Source organism: Corvus hawaiiensis, chromosome 6 (genome assembly GCF_020740725.1).
Source record: "Corvus hawaiiensis isolate bCorHaw1 chromosome 6, bCorHaw1.pri.cur, whole genome shotgun sequence".
NCBI classification, from domain to species: domain Eukaryota; kingdom Metazoa; phylum Chordata; class Aves; order Passeriformes; family Corvidae; genus Corvus; species Corvus hawaiiensis.
This window is the reverse complement of record NC_063218.1, coordinates 2,536,870-2,564,025: the sequence shown is the minus strand read 5'-3', so window position 1 is coordinate 2,564,025 and position 27,156 is coordinate 2,536,870. Positions and strand designations below refer to the sequence as shown.

The following is a 27,156-nucleotide window of genomic DNA, read 5'->3' as shown; positions in this document are numbered from 1 at the left end:
CTTGGACACGTCCAGGGATCCAGGGGCAGCCACAGCTTCTCTGGGCACCCTGTGCCAGGGCCTGCCCACCCTCCTCATAAGAAATTTTTCCTCACATCTAGTCTGAGGCAACCCTCTTTTAGTTTAAAACCCTTTTTGCTGTCACTCCAGGCCCTATAAAAATCTGTCCTTCTTTATAAGGTTCCTGTAGGCCCTGGAAGGGGCTCTGAGATCTCCCTGGATCCCTCTCTTCTCCAGCTCTCCCAGCCTGGCTCCAGAGCAGAGGGGCTCCAGCCCTTGGAGCAGCTCCACGGCCTCCTCTGGTCTTGCTCCTGTGCTGAGTGCCAGGGCTGGGAGAAGAAGGAGAGAGGAGAAGGGATGGACAATGAAGTTGGGAATTTTAGGTGTCTCAATTTCTGAGCAAGGAGCAATGCCCCACCCTGAACGAGCCTGTTCTCCCCTGACCTGCCTCATCCTGAGGGAACAAAAAGCTGCTGGAACCCCAAGAGGCTTCACCCTCCTTCCCTGACAGGCACCAAAACTCCTGCTAAACCCTTCCTGAGTGGGAAACCCCCTTGGGAACTGCATCCAACCACAACCAAGCCAGGATCCCACCTCCCCAGAGGTCGACACACAGAGAACAGCATCTCCAAAGGGTTGAAATAAATCCAAAAGTTTATTTCCAACGAGTACACAGACCATGTGGGATGGGGATGCGCTACACCACGACTGGCTTTCGCCTGCAACCACCCCCTCCCCAAAATCCTGCTGCTGGCAGGGTGGCAAAGCATGGACAGACTTGCCACCAGCAATCTCTGCAGACAATAAAAGTCCTTTTTCCAGTACTCCAGATATTTTTTCTTGAAAAGCCTGGGGGTAGTGGAATGTTGTGTGAGACCAGGCTGGAAATCCAGCATGGGGATGGAGGGGTGGTTGGGATTTTTGTTGTGAGGAGGGGAAACAACCTTGGCAGGCGATCTCTGCTTGGCTGGCAAAGGCAGATCTGTGTGAATAGAAATACTGGGGTGAAATACCTGGCAGCACACCAAGGGCAACACCACGGCCAACAGAAAATCAGGCCCGGCAACATAAAACACCTTCGATGAGTAGTTTGGGTTACTTCAAAATCTCCCCCTCCCCGCTCCCCTGTATTCATGCAGGTTTATTTCGTCGTCTAAGTTATCAAGAACTCGAGTTGTAAAAGAGGCAAGTCGTTTAAAAAAATTGTTACAAACCACTTTTATGGCAGCGTTTGAGAAGGGGGGGGTGGGAGCCCCGGGTCAGAGCGGCTGCGCTGCACTCTCTGTGACAATAAATCAGATTCAAAAGAAAAGGCAAAACCCAGGATGGGGTTTTTACATCTCTGCCTGGTAACACCAAGAGTGAAACCAGCTGCAGAGCAAACCACTTCATCCACCCTTCATCCTAAAGCTACGGGAGCTGTAGTAAAAAGATCAAAAATTGGGGGAATTGGGGGGTGGCTGGGACCATCTCGTGGCTTATAAACATTCCCAGATGCCAAAAGTTTGGAGTCCAGTGTGAGAAGAGCTGGCCTTCTCCGTAGAAGAACTAGAAAAAGAGTATGAAAAGGTAGAAAAACCGAAAAGCACTTTTTTACGGGCTAGAAAGAGTCACCAAAAGGTACCTAAAGACTTTTGCCCTCCCGGATCCACAGGGATTTTTAAGCTCACACCTGATTCAGAACTGGTTCAGCGGGGTCACCGCAGACCCCCAAACCCCTTTGTGACACCCAGCTCATTTTGTACCTAAATCCCCACATTATGATTCCCAAAGGGATGATTCCCAAAGTTTCCCAGGAGGACGGATGAGTGGGGAAAGCCAGGAGTTGCTAGACCAGCCACATCCACATAAGTATAGACCCAAGGAGGAGCCCAAAAAGGTGGCGTGCGTCCCCCGAGAGCTGGGAGCGGATGAAGAAGGCCTGGGAATAACTCCCCAGCCTGGCCCGGAGCCCAGGCCGTGTGTAAACAGGGAATCAGGCACCTCTGTGAAGGGGCGGCCCCACGGCTCCCAGGGCTGCTCCCCTGGCCCTTCCCAAGGCAGTGAGGGGGCAGCGGGAATGGGAGAGGCAGTGGGTGAAGGAAGGGGCAGAAGTGTCCCACCATGAAGCAGCATCCTGCCATGGAGCAGCATCCCATTGTGGGGCAGCATCCCACCATGGAGCTGTATCTCACCATGGAGCAGCATCCTGCCATGGAGCAGCATCCCATTGTGGGGCAGCATCCCACCATGGAGCTGTATCCCACCATGGAGCAGCATCCCACCATGGAGCAGCATCCCATTGTGGGGCAGCATCCCACTGTGGGGCAGCATCCCACCATGGAGCTGTATCCCACCATGGAGCAGCATCCCATTGTGGGGCAGCATCCCACTGTGGGGCAGCATCCCACCATGGAGCTGTATCCCATTGTGGGGCAGCATCCCATTGTGGGGCAGCATCCCACCATGGAGCTGTATCCCGCCATGGAGCAGCATCCTGCCATGGAACAGCATCCCATTTTGAGGCAGCATCCCACCATGGAGCTGTATCCCATTGTGGGGCAGCATCCCACCATGGAGTAGCATTCCATGGTGGAGCAGCATCCCACCATGGAGCTGTATCCCACCATGGAGCAGCATCCCGTGGAGGAGCATCCCATTGTGGAGCAGCATTCCATGGTGGAGCAGCATCCCATGGAGGAGCAGCATCCCACAATGGAGCTGAATCCTACAGTGGGGCTGTATCCCACCATGGAGCAGCATCCCATAGTGGAGCAGCATCCCATGGTGGGACAGCATTCCATGGTGGAGCAGCATCCCCTCGTGGGGCAGTATCCCACTGCAGGGCAGTGTCCCACCATGGAGCAGCATCCCAGTATGGAGCACTATCCCAGTATGGGGCAGCATCCCACCAAAGGGCAGCATTCCATGGTGGAGCAGCATCCCACCACAGAGCAGAATCCCACCATGGAGCAGCATCCCATGGTGGGACAGCATCCCATGGTGGAGCAGCATCCCACCATGGAGCTGTATCCTACAGTGGGGCTGTATCCCACCATGGAGCAGCATCCCATAGTGGAGCAGCATCCCATGGTGGGACAGCATTCCATGGTGGAGCAGCATCCCACCACGGAGCAGAATCCCACCACAAAGCAGCATCCCAGCACTGAACAACATCCCAGCAACATTCCAGACCAGCCCCAAGGGAAGGAAGTGCTGCCAGGAACCGGGGAAAGAGCAGGACCAAGCGAGGAGGGCAGAGGCACAGAGGTGTAGGAGAAAGGAAAGACCCGGAAAGAAGTGGTCGGCTTTGATTTTCGGATTTCTGGCTCGCCCTGCAGCCGGGCTGGCACCTGCCCTGTGGCAGGAGGTATTTCAGGCACGTCTAAGGCATCTCAGGAGCTCTCTTTGCTTTCAGAATCGCCTCTGTTCCCTCCCTACAGCTTCTTCCACCAGCACGTGGTGCCAAACGCGAGAAAAGAAAAGTCTGGAGCGGATGAACGGAATCAAACTCTCATGCACTACCACTGAATGTCATCACAGGGGTATGGAGCACCAAGCACGACACAGGAACCACTTTTACTTGCAGAACCAAAGCTAACCATAGAGAGAATGGTAAAAAGTGGGGTTTGCTGAGTTGCCAGCACGTGGGGGACAGGCAGGAGCTGCCGGTGTCCCCTCGGCCCCCCCTGCTACGCTACAGCCAGAAATGAAAAAGCACAAGACCAAACACTGAGTTAACAGCACGGCCACCTCACCTGTCGCTATATATCTGACAACTTAAACCAAAAATATTAGCTTGGAAAGGAACCAACAACGTCATTCCAAGAAGGTTATACACATCCTTAGCAGTTAACTTTGCTCAGCACAACTCTGGTGCTTCAAATACGGAACAATCAAACAATTTTGTGAGCAGAAAAGTGACACGGATTTATTCTTTACATGGGTTTGGGGTTTGGGGTTTTTTTTTTTGTTGTTTTGTTTTGTTTTGTTTTGTTTTTCTCTTTCTAGGCAACTCTACAGACTTCAGATCTTTTGCCTCGCAATGCAGATCATCTGATTCCCCCAAAGGTGGCCAGGTTCTTTAAACATGCACATCTCTGTAGCTTCCAGGCCGTGTTTTTTACTTATTTTTGTTTAAATTCTGCGGACCAGCAGGTCGTCCCCATTCCTAAAAACTCTACATCAGTGTTCAGGGTGGCCTGAGTGCCCGTCAGGCTCCTCCAGGGTTTACAGGATCACGCAGAAGAACTTCTTCTCTCTAAAGGGGTTTTCTGAGGCCGGGACGGGGGTCAATAGAGGGTCCTCCTTGGCGTGGGCTTCGCAGTACGCCATCAGGTCTGCTGCTGCTTTGGACACCTGGAAAAGGAGGAGCCCTGTGTTAGGGACAGGACATGGCACCTGGAGAGGTGCCACCAGCAGGGAAGAGCTGGCAGCATCCCTGGGCAGGGAACCACAGATCTGAGGCAAGAACCCGACCGATGCCGTGGCAGCACATCCCTGCTGGGGCTGGTTCTTCACCTCTGGGCTCTGAGCTGCTCTGTCAGCCCATATTCTCATTCCCAGCCTTCCCAGCCTTCCCCCCATCCCCGTCCTTCACCTGACAAGGACCGACTCGAGCATCCCTGCTGGCTCTCCCACGCATCCCTTGGCAGGAACATCCACAGCAGCATTTCCTGCCCTCAGCCACCAACCTTGCTCTTTATTCCGGACATGGCAGCAGCTCCCAAACCACCAGAGCTCATCCCAGCCCTGGAGCACTTCTCCCCCTGGATTTAAGCTCTTAGCAAGGAGCTCAGATGCCTTGGGGACAGTCACTCCTTCCCCCCACCCAGCGGGGCTCCAGGTGATGCTTCCAGCTGCCTCTCACCCCTGGCAGTGTCCAAGGCCAGGCTGGACGGGGCTTGGAGCAGCCTGGGCTAATGGAAAGGGGTCCCTGCCCATGGCAGGGGGTTGGAACAAGGTGGCCTTTAAGGTCTCTTCCAACCCAAACCATTCCTGGATTCTATGATCCCATGGGTGAGCATCTCCCTCTGTTCAGCCAGGGCCATCAGGATCACTTGGAAGAGCATCCTCCACAAACACCACCTGGCTCCACATCCCAGCTCCTGCCACGAGCTTTGGGCAGCAGCCAGGACCTCCCAGCATTCCCACAGGCAGCTCCCAAGAATCCCTACCTTTATCCTGTCGATGTTGGCCTCCATCTTCAGCTGCTCCACCAGCTTGCGGGCTTGTGCTATGCTAGCAGTGTTGTTGCTAGCCATGGGCAGGCCAGGAGCGCTCCCGGGACGGGCTGCGGGCAGGAACACACCGGGATCAGCTGCTGGGCTGCTCCCAGCCCTGCAAGCCCCCAAAGGATGGGTTGGGGTTGCACGTGTGGAGTGTTAGAGCCGCTGGAATGACGGGGTGAGGGACACAGTGCCAGTGGTGCCATCGCCCCCAGAGCAGGGATGCCCCTTAGGTGACAGTGGCACTGTCCAGAGCCCAGCCTGCAGCAGCAGGACTCCAGCTGAGCTGTGCTTTGGTGTTTGCTGTTCCATGAAAACCTGTGGCAGCAACAGAAATCAGGGAACAGGCTCCCCCAGCAGCCCGAGCTGCCGTGCCAGGCTCATTCCCTGCCCATCATCCAGCCCGTGCCGGTGCCCAGTGTGTGTCCCTGTGCCTCGCTTTGTCCCTGCTGCCAGTTTGCACATTGAGATGCTAAACAGGATGCTGGAGTTTCCCGTTTCTCGAGATTTCTACCCCAGGCAGGCGGGGGATGCTCATTAAGGCCACGCCGGGCTGGATCCCGGATGTTTTTCCGGCACCTTCTCCCAGCAGTGAGCTCTGGCAGAGGCAGCAGAGTCCCAGCATCCAGCTCCTCCAGCAGCAAGGCTTTTCCAGCAGTGCTCCTGCCTGGCTGGGGCTGCCTGCCAGCTCCAAAAAGGGGGTTTTTCGGGATGTCCTGCAATAGCGGGATACAGCGAGACCCCTGGGCGATGGGACAAGCCCTAAAATAAGGGAATTGTGGTGTTTTAAGGAAAAGCTGAGGGCTCAAGTTCATCTTTTGGGATTTAGAGGGTTTGGAGAGAGAGGGGTTTATCGAAGAAATCACCGTGGCACTGGTGCCTGTGCTGGGAGAACGAATCACGCCAGGGCCAGCCGCGGTTTGAGGACGAGGAGGGGAGCACAAGGAGGGGTTAATTTTTACCAGAAGCCGATCTCTCCGGTGATTTGTGCCTCTAAGGGAAGCTCTGCTCCTCTTGGCCCTTCACTGCCTACAAATAAAGAGAACAGAAAATGGGGCTCGGCTCCATGGGATCATCACTCACAGCACCAGGGACCCCAGAAGTCCCTCGCAGATGCCGGGTGCCGCACCCCAGGTTCCTTCCGTGTGTCCCTCACCCTGTGCCGTGCAAGCCCAGCCCCCCAGTGACATTTTTTGTTTGCATTCAGCGAGGTTTTCAGCACAGGAAGAGGTTTCAGTCAGCGGGCAAGTAGCCCAGGGCTGCTGGCAGCCCCGGCAGCCGAGCGGGCTGGAGGATGCACAGGGACAGGGCAGGGATTTAACTCTGTCTGGGGCACAGAGCTCGTGCTGGGGTGGAAGGAGCATCCCCTGGGGAATGCTGCCAAAATCCTCCAGCCCAGCTCCCAGTGCCAGCCCAAGCTCCTGGCTGGATGTGCTCCCCCCAGGCCCAGCTCTGTGCCATTGCTGGAGGTTCAGCTCAGCCCCTGCATTATTTCTGAGTGGGTTTATCTCATCTCTCCCATATTTTATTTTTTTGGGGGGAGCTGGAGAAGGGTTTGAGCAGCAGAGTGCATCCCTCCTGCTTTTCCTTTTCCCTGCAAAGCCATGGAGTGTGCCGTGGCTCTGGCACAGCAGCTGGGAAAGCTGGGGCAGGTTCAACCAAGATGCTGCTGCTGCTGCACGGTTTGGGTGCCACAGAGACTTTCCTAAGGCAGCAAATGCCATCCTGGTGGAATTCTCATCCCTGGAAGTGTTCCAAAAGATGTGTGGATGTGGCATCTGGGGATGTGGGTAATGGTGGGCTTGGCAGTGCTGGGGGAATGGCTGGACTTGATCTTCCAGGGCTTTTCCAACCTAAACGATTCCGTGTTGTGCCCTTCCATACAAAGGACCTGCTCCAGTGGCAGGGAATCGCTTCAGGGACTTCAGTCACTCCATGTTTAGGATCTGTGGGAGCAGGGAGGACTGCTGAGATCATCTGCATGGCTCTTACAGCCCTGCTCCTTTAAATAATTCTCTATATCCAACCCTGCTGCCACCCTCCTGTGAGGAAACCCTCCCTTGCTCTTAAGGCATCCAGCCTTAGGGGCACTAAAATGGGGAAAACAGCCCCAAAAATAAGGTGAGGGAAGGGTGGGAGGGGTCACCTATGAGCACAGGCCTGCTAGGACAATGCTGGGGACTCTGGGGCAACTCAGCCACCTCAGAGGAGCCTCCCAGGAGCCACCACACCCTCGGCCGCACCTCTCTGCAGGTGCTTCAAGCAGAAACGAGAACCAGTTTGGGGCCAGGGATGGTTTTAGAGCATTTCCACCCCTGGGGAAACCTGGGGTGTTTCCTCCACCGTGGATAACAAAAAAGCAGCAGGTGACACTTCAAAGTGAGCTCGTGAAGGTCCCGCCCCGGAAAACAGCCCTGCAGCAGCAGCAGGGCAGCCACAAAGGCAGCTTTTAAATCCCAAAGTCAGGAGACCCCACTGTGCCCCCGGGAAGGTGTGGGACCGCCAGGAGTAAACACAGACTCCCATGGGGGTTTTTTTGTTTGGATTGGATTTATCACAGAGGGATGGAATGGGTTGGGTTGGAAGGGACCTTAAATCCCATCTCATTCCACCCATGCCATGGGCAGGGCCACCTTCCACTGTCCCAGGTGGCTCCAAGTCCTGTCCATCCTGGCCTTGGACACTGCCAGGGGTCCAGGGGCAGCCACAGCTGCTCTGGGCACCCTGTGCCAGGGCCTCCCCACCCTCACAGGGAGCAATTCCTTCCCAATCTCCCATCCATCCCTGCCCTGTGGCAGTGGGAAGTCATTCCCTGTGTCCTGTCACTCCAGGCCCTCATCCAAAGTCCCTCTCCAGCTTTTTTGCATCCCTTTAAACGAATTCCCCCCTTTCCACACACGTAAATAACCCACGGCCCCTCTGCACAGCAGACACATATCCAAACAAGCTGGCAAGATCCCGAGCTGCAATTACAGTGCAGAGCCCAAACGAGACAATATCCATGTCCTGGCCGTGTTAAACATCATTAGCATGAACATAATGAGTAAGGACTCATTAACCTGTGGGCTCCAAGGCAGGAATCCCATTATCCAGACACGGCACGTGCCATTAAGTGAGGGAAATAAGGCGCTGTCTGAATTCCCTTGGGAATGCCATAAAACTCCTTCCCGGGTGTGAGAGCAGCCCTGTGGTAACGGGAAGACCAGGAAATATTGGGAAGCACGTTGGTTTCAGCTTCATGCTTGGGATTTTGCTGGCTGGGGCCAGGAGCTGAGCTCTGATGGAGGGGACCTGCTGATTAATTGGGATAATGCTGGCACAGCTCCCTCAGTGACCTGTATCCAAGTGCTGCCATCACTCCACCATCCTGGGAATGCCCAGATTCCCCAAATGGGGTCCGGCAGGCTCTCTGCATCCATCACATCTCCAACCCTGGCTCTGCAACTTCCCATCCCTGTGCCTGCCCAGGGAGGGATGTCACTGCCAGGAAATACAATGCCTGGAAAATCAACTTCCCTCTAAATGCCACGCTCAAATATTTTGGCATTTTTCCTTGGATCTGAGGATACTTTCTGGGGTGGTGTTTGGTTGACTGCAATGAGTAAAGAGGAACCGGGGGTTGAAGGAGAGGAGGATGCTCCAGCAGCTCAGCTGGGCTTAAATCTCTTCCCTGGGAGGGTGGTGAGGCCCTGGCACAGGTTTCCCAGAAAAGCTGAGCCTGGAAGTGTCCAAGGCCAGGCTGGGCGGGGCTTGGAGCAACCTGGGATAGTGGAAGGTGTCCCTGCCCATGGCAAGGTGTTGGAATGAGATGGGTTTTAAGGTCCCTTCCAACCCAAACCATTCCATGATTCCATGAAAAATGCTGGCAATAAATGTCTGGGCACGGCAGTTTTGCTGCTGATTTTTCCCAGATGGTCCCTAAGCTCCAAAAAAACCACCTCATTTGTTGCTGTCTGCTGAATGAAGAGCCTTTGATACATTTGGATGACATTTTCCTCTGTCACCCAGCCCAAACAGGCACCAAAAATCGGGATTTAGGTGGGCAAACAGCGAGGCACATCCCAGATCCCTGATGCAGCTGTGTCCGCTCATTCCAGCTTTGCCAAAATCTTCATCTTTCACCCGTGATGTGGAGCAACAAATGTGGATGTGGAGCAGCTTGATGGGATGAGATCGGGGTTTAAAGTGCTCTGAGCTAAAAGCCACCATTACTCTGGGCCAAGGGACAAGCAGCCCTCCTCCACCTGGATTCCTGGATGCATTCCCACACCAAATGGCACATCCAACCCAAAAAAAAGCCACCGCAAAAGGAGCATTTCTTGATGTTGAGCCCTCCTGCTAAGCTGCCATCCCATTCTCCCCTCCCAGCCTGGGCTCCTGTGGGGCTCTGGCACCCCAGAGCTGCCAGCTCTGCTTGCAGGAGTAATTAAGCTTCGTTTGCCAGCTCCTCGTCAGCACCAGCTGCTGCCTGCTTTGCACAGAGCTGAGCTGAGAGGCTCTGGAGCAGAGAGGATCTTGGAATCTGGGTGCCTTGTACTGGATCCATCACCAGCTCCAGCTCCCAGCCCATGGAATCAGAGCTTAAGCACCTCCTTGAGGTTCTTCTCCTCTTTTAGTTGAGTTTTAGCTCAGGGTCTGTGTGGGTGGGGATTGGAATTCTCCTGAATGTTGAAGAAAATGGTATTTCCCCTGGATCCCTGGAAGTGTCCGAGGCCAGGTTGGACAATGGGGCTTGGAGCAGTCTGGGACAGTGGAAGGTGTCCCTGCCCATGGCAGGGGTGGAAAAAGATGAACTTTGAGATTGCTTCCAACCCAAACCATCCCACAATGTTATGATTTTAAGGGTGATTAATTAGTGCAATTACCCTAAACTGGCACTGCCATTGCAGAAAGGGTCTCTCAAAGCACATTTTGCACTGGCTTGGGCCTGTCACTGTCCAAAGGCAGCACTGACCCTGGGAAGCATCCCTGGAAAGCACTTCCTGACACTCCTGGAAGTGCAGACAGGCACTCAGTGAGATCTCATGGCTGTCACGAGACAACTCCTGCATCTCTCGGGGCCTGAGGCCTTTGCCCACCCAGCTGTGGTCCTTCCCACTTTTAAACCTGTGCAACACATCCTCTCCTGCCAGCTGGAATTGGAATAGGCAGGAAGAGGCACTGGAATTGTCAGTCCTGGAGGGATTTAAAATCCATGTGGATGTGGCACTCAGGGATGTGGGCCAGTGGTGGCCTTGGCAGAGCTGGGGGAATGATCTTAGAGGGCTTTTCCAACCTGAATGATTCCAGGATTCAATTTTCCATGCTTTTTTCACCTCCCAGCCAGCTTTTTCTCTGCTTTCCAGAAAACCCTTCTCTCCCCTCTGAACCAAAAGGAAAAGCAGGAATGAAACAGAAAGTGCTGACATTGGCCAGGCCGAAACCTCTCCGTTCCCTCACCGCAAAGACCGAAAGCAGCAGCACCCACCCCGAAATCAGCTCCTTTTTGGGGTGAAAGCAGAAACCTCCCTGCTCCTTGGTTTCAGAAAGAGTCACATTTTTCAACCCTGATGCACCAGCATTTTCCACTCAGTTATAGCAAAGTGGGGGAATCCCACTGGGACAGCCAGGATTCTGGGGAGAGCAGGGATCAGGTTTGTTCCTACCAGGCAGGCATCACCCAGGAGGGAGGTTGGTTCGGAAAAGGGGTGGGTTTTTTTGGACAGAAAAGGGGCTCACTGCATTCTCACTGCAGGCTCTCCCAAAAACTGCCTTTTCCTCCTCAAAACCAGCCAGGATGCAGCATCCAGAAGGGAGAACTGGGAATGCTGCCGGTCACCGTCCGGCTGGAGCGTGGGAATCCTTCGTGAGGGGCTGGATGGCTTTGCCAGGCATCTTGTGGCTTTTGCTAAAAGCCATGGCTAAAAATAGGCAGCTCAGCTGCAAAAAAAATTGCTAAATATACCCAGAAAAGTACAAAAATACAACAGGCAAAATAGAAAATAGCAGAGCCGTGTTTTCCAGGGGGTGGGAGATGGGATGGTCCCACCGATCCCAATGGGAGTTACAGATCTGACTGGGGAAGGAGCCTTAAAACACCCAAATTCCAAATGTTTCACTCTTTCCTTAATGGTCTGAGCTCGGTTTGTGCCTGTGGGCTTCCCTGGGGCAAAGCACCTTAATCCTGAGCGGTGATTCCAGCCACAGCTCCCAGCCCCTCTCCACAGGGATTTTATTCCCTTTCCCAGCCAGTTTTTTATCCCGGATATCCAATACGGTATTTAAATCCCTGGGAAGCAGCCTGCAGGTCGGAGACGCGCCGGCAGATAAATAAATAAATAAATAAATAAATTCAAAGACGACGGAGTGGAGAAACGAGCCTGTCTCCATGGAAACGGCTTCATTATCCCGGCAGCATCCGATCCCTCCTGCCAAACGGGAGAGGTGGGATGGGCGCCCGGTTCAGTCCCAGTTATTGATCCCAGAATGGTTTGGCTTGGAAGAGACCTTAAACCTCACCCAGTGCCACCCCCTGCCATGGGCAGGGACACCTCCCACTGTCCCAGACTGCTCCAAGCCCCAATGTCCAACCTGGCATTTCCAAGGATGGGAATTATCAAGGCAAGGCAAAGCACTGGAATTGGCTCTGCAGAGAGCCTGGCTCGGGATGTGCCCTTCACCCACCTCGTGTGCCAGAGCTGACCACGACCGCAGCCCAGATGGAGTCAGGAGGCTCCAGCCTCACATTCCCGGTCTGTCCCTTCTCCCTGGAGCAGCCCCTGCCCCGTGGGCATCGCGTGCAGTGGGAACCTCAGCTGTTTGTTTTCTCTCAGGCCCCTAACGGCTCAAACCGAGACAAACAGGAACCATCCTCCACTTCCTTCTTTTGTTTTTTAGGGTTTTTATAAAGATTGTTCAGGTGAAGGAGCAGCAGCTTGGGACATCTGCTCCAGTCCCTCCCTCATTCTCTGGGACATCTGCTCCGGTCCCTCCTGCCACCATTCCTACAAGATTTTGGCTCTCTCCATCCCAGTACCACAGGGAGGGAGCACAGACCTGCTCCAGAGTTGGAAAAAGGGTCCAAAACCATGGGAATGCCACTAGGGATACACTGATAGCTGAGCAAGCCCCCAGCCTGCTCCAGGGTTGTTGTTTGGGGGAAAACCCTGGGAAAAAGTGTTGGTGCACAAGGGGTAATCCCAGTGGTGGGAGCAGATCAGGCTCTGGGTGTGCCCTGCCCTTGGCCAAATACTGGGGAATAAGGATACCCAAATTCTGAGGAATAAGAATTCCCAAATACCAAGGAGTACAAATGCCCACACAGAGGGCAAATAAGGAATTCCCAGATACCTGGGGAATAATGCTGCCCAAAGACCAAGGAATAAGGATGCCCACATCGAGGGGAAGAAGGATTCCCAGATACTTGGGGAATAAGGATGTCCAAATACTGAGGAATAAGGATGCCCAGACACTGGAGAATTCAGGGATACCCAAATACTGAGGAATAAGGATGTCCAAACACTGAGGAATAAGGATATCCAAATATCAGGGAATAAGGATGCCCAGATACTGAAAGATGAGAAAGCCCATACAGAGGGAAATAAGGATTCCCAGATATTTGGGGAATAAGGATGCCCAAATACTGGTGGAACAAGGATGTCCACATTTTGAGGAATAAGAATGTTCAAATAGTGAAGGATAAGGATGTCCAGATCCTGAGGAATAAGGATGTCCAAATATTGAGGGATAAGGCTGCCCAAATATCAGGGAATAACAATGCCCAGATACTGGAAAATAAAGATGCCCAAATACTGGGTGGAAGAAGGATGTCCAAATTTTGAGGGATAAGGCTGCCCAAATACCAGAGAATAGGGATGCCCAAATCCTGGGGAATAAGGCTGCTCAAATACCAAGGAACAAGAATGCCCAAATACTGGGGAATTCAGGGATACCCAAAAGTTGAGGAGAAAGGATGCCCATACAGAGGGAAATAAGGATGCCAAAACAGTGGGGAATAAGGATGCCCAAATACTAGGGAATAAGAATATCCAAATCCTGAGGAATAAGGATTCCCAGATACTTGGGCAATAAGGATGCCCAAATACTGGGGAATAAGGATTCCCAGATACCTGGGCAATAAGGATTCCCAGATATCTGGGCAATAAGGATGCCCAAATACCAGGGAATAAGGATTCCCAGATGCCTGGGCAATAAGGCTGCCCAAATACCAAGGAACAAGAATGCCCAAATACTGGGGAATTCAGGGATACCCAAAAGTAGAGGAGAAAGGATGCCCATATAGAGGGAAATAAGAATGCCAAAACAGTGGGGAATAAGGATGCCCAAATACCAGGGAATAAGGATATCCAAATCCTGAGGAATAAGGATTCCCAGATACTTGGGCAATAAGGATGCCCAAATACTGGGGAATAAGGATTCCCAGATACCTGGGCAATAAGGATTCCCAGATACCTGGGCAATAACGATTCCCAGATATCTGGGCAATAAGGATGCCTAAATACCAGGGAATAAGGATATCCAAATCCTGAGGAATAAGGATTCCCAGATACCTGGGGAATAAGGATGCCCAAATACCGGGGAATAAGGATTCCCAAATACCAGGGAATAAGGATGCCCAAATACCAGGGAATAAGGATTCCCAAATACCAGGGAATAAGGATGCCCAGATACCTGGGCAATAAGGATGCCCAAATACTGGGAGCAAGGCTGGCATCTCCTCCTGCTGTGACACAGAAGGGAAGGGGCCCGGGCTGTCACTCGCTGTGACACCCCAGCAGGGACAGAGCAGGGCACACGTCCTGTCACGCCATCCCCAGCTCCAACCCCGTGCTCTGCACCAGGGCTCAGCCCTGCCACAGCTGCACTTCACTGAAAATGAAAATGCTTTAAGGTTTAATGGCTTTTTTGGGGGGGAGGTTGGGTTTTTAAGGTTTAATAAAACATTAAACAACACCCAGAGGCCACTGGGAGACTGGAGGCTGCTGCAGCACAGGAGTGGAGGAGAGGAGAGCACACGGCTTTGGAAATTCCCTGAAATCCATGGATGGATCGGAGTATCTCCTGCACACAGATCATAGAATTCCAGACTGGTTTGGGTTGGAAGAAGCCTTAAAGTTCATCCCATTCCACCCCTGCCAAGGGCAGGGACACCTTCCACTGTTCCAAGTTACTCATCCAGCCTGGCATTGAACATTTCCAGGGTTTGGGCATCCACAGCTTCTCTGGGCAACCTGTGCCAGGGCCTCACCACCCTCCCAGTCAGGAATTTCTTCCTTATCTGCTCATCCAGCTCTGAACTCCTGACCCTTAATTAAGGGAAGCAGCCAAGACCTATTATTTCATGTTAATTAACAGATCCAGTCTTGGGTTTCAGTTTTTAACATCCCGCTCTTAAGTATTGGCCAGGGTCGAGATCAAGATCTTGATGGGAAGATGGGAAATGAGGATTGGAAGGGAAGGGAAGATGAAGAGAGAGCTGCAAATGGAGCTGTTTCTCCCAGCAGCACATTTCCAAGAGGATTTGGAAAGGGACAAACCCACCCCAAGCCTCACATGAATCACCCCGAATTCAAGGCTGGGGAATGGTTCAGCTCCATGATCTCAGGGGTCTTTTCCGGCCTAAATGGTTCCATGATTTACCAATCCCTGCTCGTTGGCGTGGGGATACAGCCACCCCAGAGGAACTGGGACAAGACATTGCCCTGATTTGGCTAAAAAATCCTATTTTTAGGGGGCAACCTCCAAAGGGAAGGAGAATGTGGATTTTCATGCCAGGTTGCTGGGCCCACCCTTCTGCAAGGCAGTTTTCAGCTCAAATAAACCCCCAAATCCTTTTTTTTTTTTTTTTTTTTTTTTTTTTTTTTTTTTTTTTTTTGGCTAGAGCCTCACCTTTTTTTCCCCAAAAAACCTCCTGCAGCAGGCAAAGCCTCGGGCTGCAGAAATCCTCGTGATGAGAAATCATCCTCGGATGATTTCACCCCGATCAAACCTTTATTAGAATTTTATTTTAAGTAACACTCGCAGGGAGCCCAGTGACCCTTTGCAGCCGCTGGGAATCACCCAGTGAGTTACATCAGCAGAGAAACAACCCCGTTCAGCAGCCCCATTAGTTTGAGCCCCCCCCCAGGAATTACCTGAGACTGCTTTAATTAGGTATCCAGCGTGCAAAAGAATTAATTAATTGGTGAGAAGCACCTGAACCACATTACTCATAAGGCTCTATTTCGAGCTTCAAATACAGCAAACAGGTCGCAGCCCAGCTGAGAGGGTGGAGAGAATTCCCAGGGCTGCTGCCTGGTGTTCCTCTTCCCATCCTTACCACGGAAGGAGCAAGGCTGGGAATTTTTTTTTACCTTTTTTTTTTTGGTATTCGTTTTCCTTCCATCCTTGGAAGTGTCCAGGGCCAGGTCAGATGGGGCTTGGAGCAACCTGGTCTATTGATTTTTCTTCTTCAACCCCATCCCTGGAAGTGTTTAGGATCTTGTTGGACAGGGCTTGGAGCAACCTGGTCTATTGATTTTCCTTCTTTATCCCCACCCCTGGAAGTGTCCAAGGCCAGGCTGGACGGGGTTTGGAGCTACCTGGGATAGTGGGAATTGTCCCTGCCCATGGCAGAGATGGGACTGGATGATTTCCAGGTCTCCTCCAACCCAAACCATTCAGGGATTCTGTTTCTTTTCCAGGTTTTTCACAGCATCCAGAGCTGGTGCCTTTAGAGCCACTACTCCAACAGTGGCTGCGCCACACGGAGATGGGAGTTCTGTGATAATTTTGGGGGATTTGGTGTGTTTTAGGCGTGGGTTGTGGGGTAAAACCCCGTTGTCTTGGGGCTGTGAGGGTTTCGCATCCCTGAGACAGCCGTGAAGTGAGTGAAGCATCTGCTGAGGGCCACATCCCAATGTGCAGGTGGAGGCTCCACATGGAACGGGGGAGGGTTTAGCAGATTTCTGAGGGGAAAAAAAAAAAAAGAGGGAAAAGAAAAAGAGAGGAAAAAAGGGTATGAAAGGAGGGGGAAAAAAGAGAAATAAAAAGAGAGAAAAAAAGGGAAAAAAAGGAGGAAATAAGAGGGGAAAAAAGAAAAAATAAAAGAAAGGAGAAAAAAAGAGGAAAAAATTCCCTGTGTATTCTGTATTTCGGCAACCCAGAATTTTGAAAAGGAATTTACTGTGGCTTGTGCTGGCTCTGACATTTCACAGCCTGGCAAAGCTGAAGCTGTGAGAGGGGGTGCTCCACAGGGATGAGGGCAGGAATGCAGGCAGGGATGCAAACAAGGAAAAGGCCAGGGATGCAGGCAGAAACAGAGGCAGGGATGCAGGAACTGGTGCAGGCAGGGATGTGGGCACGGATGTGGACAAGATCTGGGCAAGGATGTGAGCAGGATGTGGGCAGGGATGCACACAGGGATGTGTGTGGGGATCTGGGCAGGGATCTGGGCAGGGATGGAAGCAAGAATGAGGGCAGGGATGCAGGCAGGGATGGAGAAAGGGCTGTAGACAGGGATACAGGGATGTGGGCAGGGATTCAGGAAGGGATTCAGGAAGGGATACAGGAAGGGATGCAGGAAGGGATGTGAACAGGGATCCAGACTGGGATGCAGGAAGGGATGTGAACAGGGATCCAGACTGGGATGCATGAAGGGATGTGAACAGGGATCAAGACAGGGATGCAGGAAAGGATGTGAACAGAGATCCAGACTGGGATGCAGGAAGGGATGTGAACAGGGATCCAGACTGGGATGCAGGAAGGGATGTGAACAGGGATCCAGACTGGGATGCAGGTAGAGATCTGGGCAGGGATGTGAGCAGGAATACAGGCAGGGATGCAGGAAGGGATGCGAGCAGGGATCTGGGCAAGGATGGAGAAAGGGCTGTACACAGGGACACAGGGACGTGGGCGGGGATCCAGGCAAGGATGCAGGCAGGGACGCAGGTGTGGATCGGGGCAGGGATGCAGGTGTGGATCAGGGCAGCGATGCAGGCAGGGCTGGAGCCCTGGCAGAGCTCAAACCGGGTTAGCTGGGCGGGCAGGCAGAAGTAGGTTGTCGGTGCTGCCGCTCCCCCTCGGTCGCCGCGCTGACCCATATTATCCCAATTAAATTTAACTCCCTGCCCCGCTGCTGCCTCCTTTTCCCCTGTGCCCTGCTGCATTCCGGGCTAAAGTAGGCCCTGGTACGGAGGCAGTGAGTACACCTGGGCCCTTCCCGCGGAATGAGGAGAGGAGGGCACGGCCGGCGTGGCAGAACTGGGACAGGGACGTGGCGCGGGGCCGAGAGGCAGCAGCAGCAGCAGCAGCGTGTGCTCAGCAGCTTCCTTCTGCTCCAGGCCTGACCCACCTACATTTTCCCTGACCACACTGCTCCTGCAAAACAGCAGAATTGGCTTTTCCCTCCCCAGCTGCGCCCTCGGAGCCTTTCCGTCCTCACCCACCCTCATCGCTTACTGACCTCCACACACAATATCTCAGCTTTCCTACAGAGCCCTGAATCCCTGAACCAGCCTGTTTTCCCCTTAAAACACTGGCAGAACATCCCTGCCACGCTTCCTGCTGAGTCAAGGGCCTTGCTTTTCCCACCATCCCGGCTGTGGAATGACACATGCTCAGCACAGCCCGGGATTACGCGGGCGGCAGGAGAAGCCGCCAGCCTGGGCGGTGGTTTTACACTTACACGGCAAAAAAGAATAAAGGATGAAAAACTGGAAGCCCGAGGAAGGCTGCAAAGCCTGGATTAAGCAGCACAAGACAGCTGGATTCCCTCCCTTCCCATGCGCGGATCCCTCATGTGCCAGAGATCAACCCATGCCGTGGCCTCACGTGCTTCATTTATCCCCCTCCGTGTCCGCTCCCAGAGGTTTGATCCTTCTGGAATCACTGCCTTTGCCACCACGAGCTGCCTTCCCGAGGATAAACACCTTTCCCTGCCTACCTGCTGCTGGGAAAACCTCAGCTCCAGTGGATTCCTGTATGTTTCCTGAGCTGTAAAAGCACTGGAAGCAGCTGCTCTTTGTGGGCTCTCAGTTCCAGGCAGGATGTAGGAGCAGCGTGGATTCAAAACCAGCCTAACTTTTCCATCATCCAACAGAAGCACTTACACAGGGCTTAGATTTTGGGCTTAAAAAATAATAATCAGTGCCTCCCTTATTTGCTGCTTATGCCTCTTCTTAAGCCTGGCTTGCTGCATTAAAATAATCTTTTTATTCCCTTCATTCCCTGTTTTTGTTCACGGTGTGGAGGGAGGAAGGAGGAGGGAGAGTCCCCCCCCGCTGCCACTGGCATTAAGTGGGGAGTGAGGGAAGCACCGGGGGTGGATACAAATCCCTGAGCAAGGATGTGAGGCTGAGCAATTCTATTAAACCAGCTGATAAATAATGCAGGGATTTTGATGGGGCCGGCCCTGCCGGCGCCACACAAACACCTCCACGTCTCCAGGATATTCAAAAATCCAAGGGATGCAGCACAGGCAGGCTTCAAGAATTGAACCCAAAGCCTTTTCCAACAGCTGAAGCTGTCCCAGGGTCACACTGGAGCTCTGTCCCCACCAGGCCCTTGCCTCTTCCCAAGGTTCTACACAAAGCCATGGAATCCAGCAGGCCTGGTCCATGTGCAGCGTTTCCCAGGGTGGGAAAGCTCTGCTTGGGCACTTCCCAGCAGGATCAGAGCTGCTCTGGCAGCAGCCACAGGCCTGGAGATTAATTAGAAGAGGTTCAGATAGGCTGTGATCCCCCAGCTACAGACCCCAAACTGCTGCAGACCCAGCGAGGGGGGTAGGAAGTCCTTGAGAAGGCACTCAGAGACATGGAGAAGACCTGGAGCATGGAGAAGACCTGGCCATGTTCCTGCAGGACATCCTGGAGATACCTGGAACCCCATGGACTCATTTGATGGCCATGGGGACAGCTCTGATCTGCCCAGAGTGGTGGGTGGGTGAGAGCAGAGATTCCTTCCCAATCTCCCATCCATCCCTGCCCTCTGGCAGTGGGAAGCCATTCCCTGTGTCCTGTCCCTCCATCCCTTGTCCCCAGTCCCTCTCCAGCTCTCCTGGAGCCCCTTTAGGCCCTGCAAGGGGCTCTGAGCTCTCCCTGGAGCCTTCTCTCCTCTCCAGGTGAGCACCCCCAGCTCTCCCAGCCTGGCTCCAGAGCAGAGGGGCTCCAGCCCTTGGAGCAGCTCTGTGGCCTCCTCTGGACTTGTTCTGGGCACTGGGAATTTTTCCTGTCCTCAGGAGACTCAGCCCAAGCCCCGCCTGTTTCTCCCAAGGTTTATGTGCAGAGGACCTTTGGCTGCAGACATAACAAAGCTGGAACGATGACAAATGTCACAGGTGGAGACACGCTGGCACTGCCCTGGTGTCTCCTGGTGACAGCGGGATTGTGGAGACATTTTTCTGGCACTCCTGACTCTCAACACCTTCTTCATCCTCCTTCCTTACCTTCCGTGCATCTGCTCCAAAGGAAAACCAAAGGCTCCAAAGGGGAATCAAATCAACGCTGAGCATCTCACATCTGCTGACAGCTGGTGCTTCCTTACCCAAAATGACCCCAAAACTCCTCCAAACCCACACGTCCTGCACAGCTTCAGGGCTGTGCAAGTCACGGCTTCAGGGAGGATTTTAAGACAACTGAAGCCTGAAGAATCCCTTCAACTTCCTTCCAGCATCCCTTCAGAATTCACAGCCTCAGGCTGTGACTCGTGGACACCTGGCAGCGCTCCCTGTGCCATCCCAGGGGATGCTGCAACAGGTGAAATATTCCTGAACTTCATCCAGCTCCTGGTCTCTCCTCTGGGACACAGCTCGGATGGGAACAAGAGGGAAAACAGGGCTCCTCCACATCCCTGCAGAGGGACACTCTGCCTGTCCCCAGGGAGCCGTGTGGGTCCCACCACGATGGTGGCTTTTCCCTGGCTGCAGGGGCTCAGCACCACGTCTGTTCCTTGGCAAAGGAACCGGGAAAACAAATTATTAACAGGGAATTGGTAAAAACGGCACAGGAATTTCAGGCACTGCCCAGGGTGGAGTCCCCACCCCTGGAGGGATTTAAAAGCCGTGTGGATGTGACACTTGGGGGCAGGCTTGGCAGTGCTGGAGGAATGGTTGGACTTGAAAATCTTAGAGGGCTTTTCCAGCCTAAGCAATTCCATTATTCTAAGCCAGAGGTTTCCCAGTATAGCAGGGCTGACATGAGACACCACAGCACCCAACCGACCAGACCATAATGACCATAATGATCATAATGACCATAATGAGCACATGAACCCACCCCGGCAGTGTCACTGTTTTCCTGGAGGTGCCAGCCTTGGGAACACTGGGGCTCCAGGCAGGTGCAGGAGGAGAGGGAGCAGGGGGATTCTCAGCACTGATTTTCTCTGGAAGCTGCCAGAAGCAGGTTTGTGTCTCTGCACAGAGGGGCTGGTGGTGGCACAGGGCACCGATGTCCCCATGGCACCGATATCCCTGCGGTCCCCGCTGCAGCTGCTGGCTCTGCCTGCAGGGATGGGCACAGGCAGCTGGAAGGCACAGGAAAAGCAGGAAGCAGCCAGGCTTTGGAGCAGGGATTTATCCCCCTGGACAGGGGATGCTGTAGGCAGCAGCAGGAAGGATGCTGAGCAGCCTGGTGACACCAGCAACGCCGAGGAGTTTGCAGTGGGAATATCCCATGCTCTGCCAGGGATTTTTCCCCTCTGGAGGGATCTCCAGGAAGGAGCACGGATCCCTGATGAGCTCCAAGGCTCGGGCAAGGCTGCCCCTTCCCACACAGATCCCTCTTGCAGCTGCCCATCCAGGACCTCTCCAGCCAGGAAAGCTGTTCCTAGGGATGGACAGAGCCAGCTTTCCTTCCCAAATCCCTCGGGAGAGCAGGTGAGGGCAGGAAGATAAACCTGTTACACTGAGACACCAGCCCAGCGAAAGGAGCTCATCCAGCGGCTCCGGGTGTCTGGCCGCGCCAGGAGCAGCACCCCTGGAATAACCAACCCACAGCTCAGCTGGCTCGGGGATGCTGCATGAGAGCATCACCCACACCTGAGAACTCCAACCATGATCCAGCAGCACCTGGAGCTTCCCTTGGATGAACTAATTAACCCGGGTTCTAATGAGGATGATGATGCCAGACAATGGGGGAAGGAAACTGCCAAGTGAAAAGCCAGGGAAGGACGAGATAAGGTGAAAACGAATTGTGTTTGGGAGGATAAGCAGGTGCTGGTGCAGCTGCTTCCCAGGAATTATCCAGCTGCAAGGTGCTGATTTTTCAGAGCTTGGTCCAATGCCATTTCGGGAGGGATTTTTATTCCCAGTGGTCCTGTTGGTGCTTGGAGTCCAGCATTCCCGCACGAGATGCAGGAGATGAGCGATTTTAGACTCCAGCCTCAGCACGGCTGTGTCCTCGCCCATCCCAGATGGTCTTTTAGATTCCTTCTAACCCCAGCCACCCTGTGATTCCCTCATTCCCTGATCCTGCATCAAGCGCCGGCGATTCCCTTGCACATCTCTAATCGAAGGCATCATTAATTAATCAATCAATCAATCACTGGCCTGACCCAACATCCACGCCCGACCAACACTGTCCCAGCCACTCTGGAGGGGATTTGGAGCAAGCCTGATTTCTCCACGGAGCCAAATCCGTGTTCTCCTAGCAGCTGGATCCTGTCCTTCCCTGTCTCTCCACGGAGCTCGTGCCAAACGTGTGCAGAGAGCCGGGAGCCACAGCCCCTGTCCCTGCAGCCATCCCGAGCTTCAGGACCAGGACACCCCCCGGCCATTCCCTCCGGGATTTTGGGAGGACAAGGCTGCTCCAAAGGAAGAGGTTTTGGGCGGTTTGCACCATGCATGTGGCACCCAGAAGGAAAAATGCACATGGAAAGCTGTGCTGGGAGTGAGCAGGGAATAAAACTGGGGAAGGGCAAGCACAAAAATTCCCTGGTTAATGGACCTCATCCTGTTCCGTGGAATGAGGTTCCACCTCCCACTGCCTTTGCCCCCATCCCTCCTCCCCACGAAGGGGCTGAGCCCAGAGAGGGAGAACAGCGAGAAAAGAGCCTGAAAAGCAAGAAAAACTGAAAATCCAACCTAATCCCTCTGCTCGTTCCTCCCGCTCCCGTGCTGGCTGTGAACACACACGGACACATCCCGCGTTCCCATCCCGCGTTCCCATCCCGCTCCGGGCACAGGAGTGAGATCCTTGGACAAGTCACGCTGAGAACTGATGCCACTCGTGCCTAAAATGATGTTTTCCCGAGATAAACCCCTTATTCCCAACCCGAAACGGGGCGATCCAGAGGGAGGGAACAGTCCCGTGGTCCCGGGAGGCACCACACGCGTCCCGGGCTGGAGCATCCCGGCTGGGATGCGCGGGATGGAGCGGGACAGCCGCCCCTGGGCAGCACTTTTTGGGGACGGGGGTGTCCGTGGGGCTCCAGCACCGTCTCTCCAGCCCTAATTACTGTGGGGACAGCCGGCATCAGCGCCTGCCTGTCCTCCTTCGGTGACTCACCGGGATTCAGCGGGAGAAGCAGCGCCCCAGCCACCGCCGAGCCCCTGGAATTCCAGCGGGAGCATCCGCGGGGCTGCCAGGTGGGATGGCACTGCCCACCCCGACAAAGTTGCCTTTTTATTGCATTTTCCACTTGGCACGGGGTGGCAAAGCAGCAGGCGGGCTTGGGGATTAATAATAATAATAATTATTAATAATAATAATAATAATAATACAGCTTCTTCGCCGGCTCGCAGCCATCATCAATCCATGGGAATCCCACTGGGATTGCCTACTCCTGGCCTTGAGAACCCCCATGCCAGGGAGCAGCCTCAGTTATCATCTCCCCCAGATCCAAAATGTGCCCCACGAGGCCACCACCAGCTCATGGCTGCGAGGAGAAAACCCCCCGAGATCCTTCGTGCTGGTGTATTATCCACTGGCAGCCGAGCTGGCAGCTCCCAGGGAATCTGGGAGAGAGGATGGGCACATGCGGGCACCGTGTGAGGACCACAGGTCCTCCCCAGCTGGGAATACCCCATTTTGGAGGCGAGGCTGCCTCCAGTCGTTATCCAGGTGATGCCGAACTGGCGTTCCAGGTGAGCAGCCGGCAGCACGTTGCATCAAGCAGCATCCCTGCCTCCTCCTGCAAGGCTGGAAATGCCGGGAAAAAGCCCCAAAACTGGTGCCAAGGAGCAGCTGGGGCGATGCCCGGCCTTGGAGGGCCAACACAGGAGCTGGGGTGGGATGGGGCTGAGCCACATCCCTGAATCCCACGGCACAGGGTGAGAAAAGCTCCATTAGAACCCCGGGAGCACCTCCAAACCTCCTCCTGGAGAAAGGCTTGGCCCCAGGGCTTTCCTGGCAATAATTAATTGAGTCATATTTCAATCCAGCCAGCGGCCATATGGTAGGAAAGAGGATTAAAATCGCATGCTCCAGTTGCATCCAGGGAAATCCAGTTATGAGGAAAAATCCTCAGTGCCTGGCTCCAGCCCGCTGCCAGGCTGCTGTCATCCATCCACACGGCCCCAGCCCCTTTTCCAGGATCCCTTTTCCAGGAGTGAGGAGCGCGGGATCGCTGGTGAGGAGATGGATCGTGGGCAATTCAGGGGGGAAGGGGGAAATAGGGACAGAAATAATTGATGGAACCTGCGGCAGCAGGAGCAGCGGTGGCAGATCATTGCTGCTCCGAGCCACTGCCCTCTGGGTACCGTGCTCGAAGTTCATTAGGAACTCATTAGCAATTGATTAATGAGGGGGCATCGCTGTGTGCCAAGATTCTCCTTAAATATAAATCATTTTCCACCAAGGAGGCGAGAATCATGGGATCACAGAGGTTCGGGTTGGAAGGGAGCTTAAAGCCCATCCCGTTCCGTGCCATCCACACCTTCCACTATCCCAGGTTGCTCCAAGCCCCGTCCAACCTGGCCTGGAGCAATTCCAGGGATTTGGGGCAGCCACAGCTTCTCTGGGCACCCTGTGCCAGGGCCTCCCCTCTCTCACAGCCAGGAATTTCCTCCTAATATCTATTCCAAATCTTCCCTCTGGCAGCTTTTTGCTGGATTCCCCTCCCACTGGGGCAAGCGAGCCCTGGACCAGTTTTCCTTGAGCTCATCTTCCCGGCGATTTTCCCGGGAATCCTTCACCCAAAGCACTGCTGGGAAAAATACGGATTTTGGCAGAAACGCTGGGAGAGGGACAGTGCTGTAAGGGATGGCAGGACGGATGCCCTTCCACCTGCGTGGACATCACCCCAAATCCCTCCAAGCCAGGCTGGGGCTGATCGCAGCTGAGGCTGCTGCGGGGATTTGGGGTTGGGAAAGTCTCCCTGCTCCTTCCTTCCCGTGATTTAAAAAAAAAAAAATCGGGAAAGAAAGAACACTACGCCTCATTCATCCACGGAGAAAGCCTTGCCTGTGATGGCAAATCAGTTGATTAAGGAGGATCAAACCCTCTAAATCCAACCTTTGTTGGGAGACTGAACTCCCTGTACAAGGCACCTTCCCGGCTCCCGGGGGCTGGGACCCCCGCGCCCCCATCGCCCCCCGAGACTTTGGGGTCCCCGTGGGGTCGGAGCATGCTGCGATTGGCTCCCTGCGGGATTTGGGGGGATTTTCTGCCGATTTAGGAGCGGCTCGGTCCCCACGGGGGTCAGTGACAGCGAGTGGCGGGGGTGGGGACCGCCCTGCCCAGCCCCACCGTGCGCCGGTGCGGGCAGTGCCAGCCCTCCCAGTGCTCCCAGTGCTCCCAGTGCCCCCAGCCCCGCTCCCCCCTGTGCCCGGCGGTACCTGGAAGCGGGCGGCGGTGCCCCGGTCCCCGCGGGGCGGGCGGCGGCGGGACGGACGGACGGATGGAGGGATGGATGGACGGACGCTGGGATGGATGGATGGATGGATGGATGGATGGAGGGAAGGATGGAGGAAGCGATGGAGGAAGGGATGGAGGAGGGAGGGCCGGAGGGATGCGGCCGCAGGAGGAGGAGGAGGGTGGTCAGCAGCAGCCCCGAGCGGCGAGTCCCCACCCAGCTTTGTCTGCGCTCATCCCGCTGCCTACAGGAAGCGGCTCAGCCCCGACTTCCTCCTCCTCCTCCTCTTCTCCTCCTCCTCCTCCTCCTCCTCCTCTCCTCCTCCTCCTGCTCTCCTCTGCGATCCCCGGGTTGTGCGGATCGCTTTTGCCCAGACCCCTCTGCCTCCTCCCCTGCCCCGCACCCCGCGCCGGCCCCTCTCCGTGGCTCTGCCCATCTCCTGTCCCTTATATCGCCCCTTGTCCCTCGTCCGCCCCATTCACGCCCCGACCCTGCACCCCACACACGCTACGTGCCAACCCCACAACCCACACAGCCACCCGCTGTACCCCCATCCTGCACCCCACACCCGTCTGCACCCACATTTCCTACACCCAGCCCCCCCCGCACCCCATACACACCCCCTGCACCCATCACACCCCCTGGACCCCCTCTGCACCCATCACACCCCCTGAACTGTCCCTGAACCCATTACACCCCGTGAACCCAAGATACACCCCCCTGCACCCATCACACCCCCTGAACCCCATATGTGCCCCCCTGAACCATCCCACCCCTAAACCACCCCTGTACCTCATCACACCCCCTGAACCCCACACACCCATCCCTGCACCCACAGCCCCCCTGAACCCATCCCTGCCCCCTCTCACCCCCTACACCACTCCAAGCACCCCATGCCTTGATCTCTCCATGTCACCCAAGCCCCCCAAAACCCTGGATCCCTCCCATCCCTTCCCTCACCGACAGCCCCCATCCCTCTGGCACACCCAGACCCCTCCCTGTCCCTCAGACCCTTCCTCACTCAAAAGCTCGCATTTAGGGCCCAGCTCAGGGGAGGATCACTCAGTATTTTATATTTTCTTTTCCATCAATTTGAGCCCACACCGCAGTTTGGGGGATTCCAGGTGGAAGACTTTGGAGGGAGCTGATGGGTTTTTTATAAGGCGGCTTTTCCTTTTCCTCCACCTGCCCCAGCCCAGCTGTGTCCTCATGGAAATCCTTCCCTGGGAGGGTGGGCAGGCCCTGGCACAGGGTGCCCAGAGAAGCTGTGGCTGCCCCTGGATCCCTGGCAGTGTCCCAGGCCAGGTTGGATGGGGCTTGGAGCAGCCTGGGACAGTGGGAGGTGTCCCTGCCCATAGCAGAGGTGGAATGGGATGGGCTTGAAGCTCCCTTCCAACCCAAACCATCCTGGAATCCCATGATTTATAAGAAAAGAAGTTCCTGTGTCCCCCAGGCAGGGCTGGGGCGGGGGGCACAGCGGAGCTGGGGAGGGGCGCAGCCCCCAGAGCAGCGCTGCCAGCGCCCACAGCAGCAGCAGCAGCACCGCGGGATGCAGCTCCCTTTGGGAACATCCCAAAAGGGTGACATCGGGAGCCCCCCGGGGCCGCAGCGGGGGACACGGGGGCTGTGTGTCACCCCTTCCCCGGCCAGGCTCCGCAGGGTCCTGGCAGAGCCGCGCTGGCTGCTACGGTCCGGGTTTCCCCTCGCGTTTCCACAGCAACACTCGCTGACTGATTTCCTTCGATGACTGATTTCCTCCGCTGCCCTGCACAGCCTGGCACAGCACCCCGACATCCCAAAAACGCACCCAGAGCTGCCCCTGGAGCCCTGGCACCCGCCTGGGACACCCCTGACACCCAGCATGGAGCTGGCAGGGTCCCCCCCAGCCCTGCACAGTGACCCCGGCACGGCGCAGGGCACCCGCGTTAATTAAAAGTGTTGCATCCAGGGATCATTTCAGGGTGCCAAAAATTCCCTAAAAAGCCACCAGCACACGGGGGATTTTTGTGATTCTCACCAATTAGTCCCTGCTGCCTCACTGGGGTGGTGCTGATGGGCACGTCCAGCCGTGATTGTTTTAGGAGGGGCTGATAAGAAGAGGGTGCAGAGCCAAGCACCCACCCCTGCCTAACAGCAGGAGAAAGCAGCTCCCGTTTGGATCTGGTCACGAAATTAATTAATA

The 27,156-nt window shown here is 54.8% G+C and overlaps 2 protein-coding genes across 16 annotated transcripts; both read right to left on the bottom strand.

Annotated features, from left to right (window-relative positions):
• Positions 1 to 636: 636 nt before the first annotated feature.
• Positions 637 to 3,167, bottom strand: LOC125327620 (keratin-associated protein 5-8-like). 14 transcript variants are annotated; one of them, XM_048307333.1, is made up of 3 exons: positions 2,946 to 3,167; positions 2,210 to 2,729; positions 637 to 2,155 (listed from the first exon to the last, which is right to left on the bottom strand). In XM_048307333.1, the coding sequence occupies exons 1-3, from the start codon at positions 3,165 to 3,167 to the stop codon at positions 1,746 to 1,748; spliced, it is 1,152 nt and encodes a 383-aa protein (XP_048163290.1). In that variant the 3' UTR covers positions 637 to 1,745. The 14 variants fall into 14 exon arrangements, with proteins under 14 accessions (XP_048163290.1, XP_048163294.1, XP_048163292.1 ...); XM_048307337.1 differs by having other exon boundaries at positions 637 to 2,120; positions 2,265 to 2,729; XM_048307335.1 differs by having other exon boundaries at positions 637 to 2,264; positions 2,319 to 2,729.
• On the bottom strand, positions 637 to 25,257 carry GNG2 (G protein subunit gamma 2). Of its 2 annotated transcripts, none has more exons than XM_048307339.1 (4): positions 24,958 to 25,257; positions 6,170 to 6,236; positions 5,157 to 5,272; positions 637 to 4,338 (listed from the first exon to the last, which is right to left on the bottom strand). In XM_048307339.1, the coding sequence occupies exons 3-4, from the start codon at positions 5,241 to 5,243 to the stop codon at positions 4,210 to 4,212; spliced, it is 216 nt and encodes a 71-aa protein (XP_048163296.1). In that variant the 5' UTR covers positions 5,244 to 5,272; positions 6,170 to 6,236; positions 24,958 to 25,257; the 3' UTR covers positions 637 to 4,209. The 2 variants fall into 2 exon arrangements, with proteins under 2 accessions (XP_048163296.1, XP_048163297.1); XM_048307340.1 differs by lacking the exon at positions 24,958 to 25,257 and adding an exon at positions 7,061 to 7,136.
• Between the last annotated feature and the right edge of the window lie 1,899 nt (positions 25,258 to 27,156).

Bases quoted from the DNA above. Each gene is read 5' to 3' on its own strand.
- LOC125327620 (XM_048307325.1), bottom strand. From the start codon at position 3,156: ATGTTGTTCAGTGCTGGGATGCTGCTTTGTGGTGGGATTCTGCTCCGT. The intron at 2,912-2,947 runs TGGTGGGATTCT...GATGCTGCTCCA, and splicing joins CACCATGGGATGCTGCTCCA to CCATGGAATGCTGCCCTTTG.
- GNG2 (XM_048307339.1), bottom strand. From the start codon at position 5,243: ATGGCTAGCAACAACACTGCTAGCATAGCACAAGCCCGCAAGCTGGTG. The intron at 4,339-5,156 runs GTAGGGATTCTT...CTCCTTTTCCAG, and splicing joins CCAACATCGACAGGATAAAG to GTGTCCAAAGCAGCAGCAGA.